This window comes from Mercenaria mercenaria, chromosome 18 (genome assembly GCF_021730395.1).
Source record: "Mercenaria mercenaria strain notata chromosome 18, MADL_Memer_1, whole genome shotgun sequence".
Taxonomy (NCBI): Eukaryota; Metazoa; Mollusca; class Bivalvia; order Venerida; family Veneridae; genus Mercenaria; species Mercenaria mercenaria.
Genome location: NC_069378.1, coordinates 51,336,282 through 51,343,351, shown reverse-complemented (window position 1 = coordinate 51,343,351; position 7,070 = coordinate 51,336,282). Strand labels below are relative to the sequence as shown.

The 7,070-nt window shown below is 36.8% G+C and overlaps 1 protein-coding gene across 1 annotated transcript; it reads right to left on the bottom strand.

Moving 5' to 3' along the window:
- Positions 1–204: 204 nt before the first annotated feature.
- Positions 205–6,340, bottom strand: LOC123538399 (uncharacterized). The gene is made up of 4 exons (XM_045322480.2): positions 6,197–6,340; positions 4,579–4,953; positions 3,410–3,963; positions 205–2,928 (listed from the first exon to the last, which is right to left on the bottom strand). The coding sequence occupies exons 2-4, from the start codon at positions 4,935–4,937 to the stop codon at positions 2,099–2,101; spliced, it is 1,743 nt and encodes a 580-aa protein (XP_045178415.2). The 5' UTR covers positions 4,938–4,953; positions 6,197–6,340; the 3' UTR covers positions 205–2,098.
- Between the last annotated feature and the right edge of the window lie 730 nt (positions 6,341–7,070).

Below are 7,070 nucleotides of genomic sequence, written 5' to 3'. Positions count from 1 at the left end.
TTTGTTGCAGTTATCTAAAAACATTTCAAATCACGAAACCATCTACAGTGACTGGAAGTAGGGGATATCAGTGTCCTATGGACACACACCTGGTTTATTAGAGTTTTGTTTCGGCTAACGTTGCCTGCAAAACATCAGAAGTAATTATCCTTAATGAAATTATGCGTCTTAACAACAGTAAAGAATAAATGGAAATGAACAGTAATTGTTTCAGATTTATCTTTTGAAGATTTACAAATTGGAAAATGACGTGCCAGATGTAAACTGGTAAAAAGTCCTCAATGCGCTTCTTTGGTAGGACATTTGCAGATGTACAAAATTTTTCATTCGAATGATTGATCATTGTTATACATTGTAAGCACGGAAGTGCAATTTGTTTTGTTATCCCTCGAGGAAGATGGAGGGGTATTATATGTTTTCGTGAAATTCTGTAGAATGTGAGCTACAGACTTGCAGATATGACGTGCATCAACTGAATGAAACTCGAAACGCAACAGGATATATAAGACTTGAAAGCACAAAAACATTTTCTCAACATTAATTTGGAAATTAAAAAAAAAAACGTTAATAAATATTCAAAACATAACGCTTAGTTAGAAAATTAAAACAAAAAGGACATAAAAGCAATTTTCGTAAGAATGTTTAAAACGCAATATTAATAAAAATTCAAAACAAAACATTAATACAAATATTCAAAAACAACGGTCATAAAAACGATGCTCATAAATGTGCCCAAAACGCAGCGTTGATACATGTAAAAGATTAAAAACAAATGTGTTAAGGTTTACGTGTATATCCTCAACTAAAGAAATATTTGACATGTAAAACAATCTATCTGACCATTACATATTCTAAGGTAGTTTCCCGTATAATAGATACTGCACATTCTTGGAAATATTTGTCTCCCTTTGAAAATGAATATCATTTGTAAAGAAATAAAAACGTAATTGCTGAAATCAACAACCGCATAGTTATGTGAAGTTTCTGCACTTGGACTTTATTGCAAATGCATCAAAAGATAAGTAACAGTTGTTTATGGTGTTTCTAATGGCGTTGTACTGTCCGAGAGCGTGGCCCCTATGCAGTCCTTTTCCGGAATTCAAAATTCAAATACCGTCGCCAGAGTAAGGGCGTCTTAACTGGCTGTTAACGCTTTATTTTCATTGCTCAGGTCAACCACTTCAGTAAAATCTTTTTGAAAATCCTCTGAGATCCTTTAACGTAACCAAACAAAGATATAATAGACTTGATTTGACCGAGTCTGTTCGAGAGGTGACAGAGAGGTTAAGGTCACTGACTTTAAATCATATGTTCCCCACAGTGTTAGGTTTTAGCCCGCCTCGGGCGTAGATTTCTTTATATGATGAGGAAGACATACAGCTAGTTTTGCGGAAGGCCAGCGCCTGTTCTTGATGAAATAATATTCGGTGGACATAAGAGGCCTACCTCCACTATCAAAAGCTGGGAAAACGCAATATGATCTATAATTGTATCGGCGTAAAAATGAAATCACGTCCACGGTCGCCTAACACCACCAAGAGAAACCGAAACTCTGTTATAATGATAATTAATGTATACTTTGATAACAAAGAATCAGAAAATATAATAAATCTTTAGTCCAGCTGTCTGTGCTAACCAAAACATAGCGTTTAGATTTGCCTCAGTTTTTTGTTGTTTGAGCTTTTATCCTATTTTGTGGCTAAGAGCATCAACACTACAGAGATGCTGCCGGCAAGAGTCTGCTTGTAGTAACAGGTGCTCCAAAAACACTGTTTGAAGTAAATGATGTGCCAAAGCTGCTCCTTAAGGTTGCTTCAGGAAGTAACAGGTGCTGCAAAAATACTGCTAGCAGTAAGTGGTGTTCTAAAGAGGCTTTTTTACAGTTGGAAAGGCACTGTCCGAAGAAAATGGTGTTTCAGAGAGGGTGTTTGCAATAACTGGTGTTCCAAAGACGTAACTTGAAGCAATTGAGGATACAAGGAGGCTGTTGATTTGCAGAATGTAGTGTTCCAGATAGGCTGCCTGAATCAACTGGTGTTCCAAAGAGTCTGCTTGAAGTAAATGAAATTCAAAAGAGGTTGCTTGAAGTAACTGGTGTTCAAAAATGGTTGTTTGCAGTGACTGGCGCTTCAAAGATGCTCCTAGAAGTATCTGGTGCTCCAAAGGGGCTTGCAGCACCTGGCGTTCCAAAAAGGCTGTTTTGGGAAACGGGTGTTCCAAAGTGGCTGTTTGCAGCACCTGGCGTTCCAAAAAGGCTGTTTTGGGAAACTGGTGTTCCAAAGTGGCTGTTAGCAGCACCTGGCGTGCCAAAGAGGCTGCTTTGGGCAAATGGTGTTCCAGAGGGACCAAAAGACCTGTTTTCAGCACCTGGCGCTCCAAAGTGGCCACTCTGGGTAACCGGTGTTCCAGAGAAATCAAAGAGATTGCTTGCAGCACCTGACGTTCCAAAGAGACCGCTTCTGGTAACTGGTGTTCCAAAGTGGCTATTTGCAGCACTTGGTGTTCCAAAGAGGCCGTTTGAAGTAACAGGTGGTCCAAAGGGACTGTTTGCAAAGTGTCTACTTGATGTAGCTGGTGCTCCAAAGAGGCTGCTTGAAGTAACTGGTTTTTCAAAAATATTTCTTCTAGAAGGTTGACGTGTGGACCTTGAACCAAACATTGGTCCACCAGATGAAGTAGTTGTAGATGTAACTGCTTTGGGATTTATTCTTGAGCCGTTACTGGCCGTTGTCGTAGGAGAGTCAAAAGAAAATGAGGGAGACGGGCAACTGTTGTAATCAGTATGGGCTGTTGATTTACTGTTTACACCAAGATATGTTTGCCGTTCATCGGGAACGCATGGAATTGGGCTTGTAACAGAGTTCCCATACTGTTCCGTGTGTTGCGGTAGTGCATTTTGTTCTGGAAAGTCATCCATTGATAAGCTACCTGGAACACAAAAGAAGGTAATAATGCGGCATACAATACACACAAACACGGTTTAAAATGTCCAATAGATATAGGAAACAAGCAGAACACTAGCCTTTTAGAACTGCCTTTTCAGAGAAAGTCTACATAAACACTTTCAAGTTTTTTTCTGTCCAAATTATGTTTTAAAAAGAACTATGAAGGGATGACTAAAGAACAACTGAGGACGGGCATTCACAATTATCCACACTAATAACCTTCCGAAAATATCAAATTCAAACAATTAACTTCATAGAAACGATGTCTTTACATTATGTTCCTTATATGCATACGTCTTTATTTTATTTATATAAAAATTAAAGAAAACGGAAAATATAATATGCTGTCGATGAGCTTTACTTAAACGTTAGATACATTTGTACTTAGTACCATTTCACATCTGGAATACATGACTTTGAAAAAGATATTTAGAGAAAAAAAGCGACTAATATTAATTTATTACCAAGAACGTTATCTGTGATCCCAACTGTAAGTTTACCAAGACACTGCAACGCATTTAAACAAGTATCTATGCTATTGTTCACTTCAAATTCCAAGGTCTCCGATACTGTGGCAAGATATTTTTTGACGCAATCATTTACGTCTGAAAGCGTCTTTTCCCCATACTTTATGTCCACAAATGTCTGAGCTTCGTTGTCACTATTTGAATGTCTGAATTTTTCGAGTTCCAGTTCCACATCTTTCATCATGCCATCGATGTTATTGATGCTAACAGTTACAGCATCATCTATCTCTTTATGCTTATCCTGTACCTCTTTTATTGATATCTTCGCTAACTCTTCAACTCTTTCAAAAGTACGTTTCTTAGACTGATGTATTTCGTCAATTATATCATCACGTTGCGTACGTAGCTTTTTCAATTCATTTTGCCTCCTGGACTTCAGACTCTGCAAATCGTCTTTAACCTTTTCCAAAGATGTTTTAGTTTTGGCCTTATCCTGTGTCTTGAGAAGACCTTTGGCAATGTTTGGGATATAATCTACGCCTTCACAGGATCTGAAACAAACGGTATGTGATTACAACAGTTATCCTATCCTTTCATCCTTTAGTAATAGAGAAGAACGGTTGTATATGCAAAGAAAGATTAGATGTAATAAAACTTCATGGTTAACTGGGAAGACAGAAATATGACCCATTAATCAGATTTTGTAGTAGTGGCCTTTATTCTGTGATCCTGGCACAGATTTGACTGTATTTCAAATCTTTACGTCTCACCTTAATCTTTTGAACAGCAGCCTCTGTTGAAATATCCTGTCATGTTTTCCAAAAGATGATCAAAAAAATCTAAACATTAGCGTAGGAACGATTTCATAGCTGAGGGAAGCCTAAAGGAGGAGCGAGTTGCCAACAAATGAAGTGGTTGACAAAAAATTATAAACAGTGTAAAACTATTTTACCTGAAGTGTAAACTTTGAGGGAAGTGGCAAAGTTTGTGTCGTCCCCCAAGGCAAAGCCATCCAATCCGCAGCCCCCCCCCCCCCCCCCCCCCCCCACACACACACACACTACCACCAACACCGCTTCATCCATCATATTACTACTATAATTTAGTCCAGAGAAACGTGCCCTGAATTAATATTAAATATCAGATTAAATAGGTTCCTTGATTACCTGTGTTTCACAGCAATGCAGATTGTACAGCACACTGTGTCATGTTGTCCACAGAACATCTGTATAACTTGCCCTAGATGTTCCTCGCACAAATTTGTCGGCAGTGCACTTGATGTAACTGATCCTGTTTGTCTTTTATCTTGACCAAAGAATTTCGAAGCCTTGTCAACTACATTGTGGTTTTTGGTGAATTTGTTGTGACCCGTCACACATCTTTGACAATAGAAGATTTGACAGTCAGTACACTGAAACATAGCCTCCGTGTTTTTGCCGTCGTCAGAACATGGTGCACATGTGTAATCATGTAACGCGTCAGATGCGTCATTCTGTAAACTTCCAAGATTTCCACCCGTTGCCATCTTTTGCCAATCAGACCTAGAATCACAAACATTATTTCTAGTCTTTTAAAGTTAGTAATAGTGTGAGTTCAATTATTTTTAATATGTCTGTAATCTAAGGCTTTATTACCACGCATCTGAAAAGAAGAAAGAAAAAAAACAAAGCAAGAAAACTAAAATCTATTTCCATTCCAATATGCTCGAATTACACCAGGAAGGAATACTTATCCAGAAACCTTTTTAGGTGTAGATGGACGGAGTATTAACCGGAATAGCCAACAGTAGGTTATTTTGCGAAACAAGAAAAAAAAGAAAAAACATAACAACCACTCAAATTTCATTGAACTGAAAATCCCCCGCCGAATAAGATGGTGCTTTTTTTTGTAAATGAGCGTACCCAATATTTTTGAAAGATAAAATGTTCAATTAAAGGACAAGAACTGTCTGTGATTATTATAGTCTAAATATTTGTACTAATGTTCACGGATTTATTTTGCAATATTCAACAGCAGAACTTAGAACTTTTCTGAAGGGATACTGAAGAATGATGTGCATACACCACCGCCCTATAGTCATCTATATTTGTGTTTGATTTCGGGAGTACTTTGTTATGTGGGAATGTATGGACTGTAAAACAATAAAAGGGCTATATGCTATAACTGCAGTTACTGAAATGATCCTGATAAAAGTCAAAGATGCGCGCGAACACCCCCTCCCCCAGTATAGAGTAAACTAAATTCATATTTTTAACCAAATCAAGATGCAAGATTCTGCTTTTACTGGGTCAGTTGGGGTTTCACCATATGTGAGCAGTCAACGTTTGGTCACTCTAGCTACTAGCTTTTTTTATTATAATCATTTTTAACTTCTGACGGATGGACACACGCACTGACGGACGGACAGGATAAGGCCGAATACATATTACTGCACCTTCAGCGGGGAATGAAAACGGAATTTACCTGTGCAGAAAAAATTTAACTGTTAATGTAATTAACTAGGAAAACGAAAGTAGTTAAATTTCTAATGTATTATACTAGGAAAACGAAAGTAGTTAAATTTCTAATGTATTTTACTAGGAAAACAAATTTAAAGTAGGCAAATTCTTATGTATTACTTAAGAAAACAAGTACAGTACTGTAGCTAGTTTGCTAATGCATTAAGCTAAGAAAACGTAATTAGCTTAATACTATAAAAACAAATGTAGTATGTTTTCTATGAAAGCGAAAGTAGCTAAACTGCCTTAGTGAACGAAAGGAACGATATTGCTGGTAAATTTATACCTCGTGTTTAGGTTTGTTAATTATCCTAGTAAATAACTAAAGAAAAATCCTGGTATATTAGAGTTCAGTCCAGAGCAAGAATTTTTACATTTCATTTAGATTAATCTCCATAGTTTACAATCTTGTCTAAAATCTGTACCTTTTGAACGGTAAGGTAAACAGAAAAATAGACAAAGAGCGACTAAAGATATATATATACTTTTGCTATAAACTACATCCTAACGTCATTTCGTCACAAAAATCGTACAGTACTATTTGCTATTGTTTTTTACCTTGACAACTCGGTTCTTAACAATAATTTCATTTCGTTTGTCTGTATTGCTGAAAATGTGGTATTTTTTCTGAATGTATTTTCCCCGTTTAAGCCTGATTCTTACTTTCCAGTCTTTCCTTTTTCAAGAAATTGTGTCAATAACGTTTGAAGAGTTTTTAGCGGGAATGTTCGTTAATTTGCCGGATTGTTTTACACGGTTCATATATAAATTCATTTCATGCAATTTTCAACGCCTTATTCAAGTTATCTTACGGTAAAATATGATAAATGCATTGGAGAAGTTGGAGAGTGGAGGGGAAAGATGGTGAGGAGTGGTGGGAAGGGAAGGTGGAGATAAATTAGGTTGTTAAAGAGAAACAAGCAAATGTATCTAAAATATTTCTATTTTAAATACTGATTAACCAAGCAAAAAAGCAATTCTCGTTTCATATACTTGTTCTAGCTGTTGCAATAAAAATAATTAACCATTAGATCTAACTCCTTTTAAAATAGCCTTTTATTTACTTTTGATATTATATAACCTTCTCAAATGCGCTCATTTGCACGCGCGGGTTTGCATATGTATGAAATATAAGCCAGTCAAATGAGTGCATTTGAGAA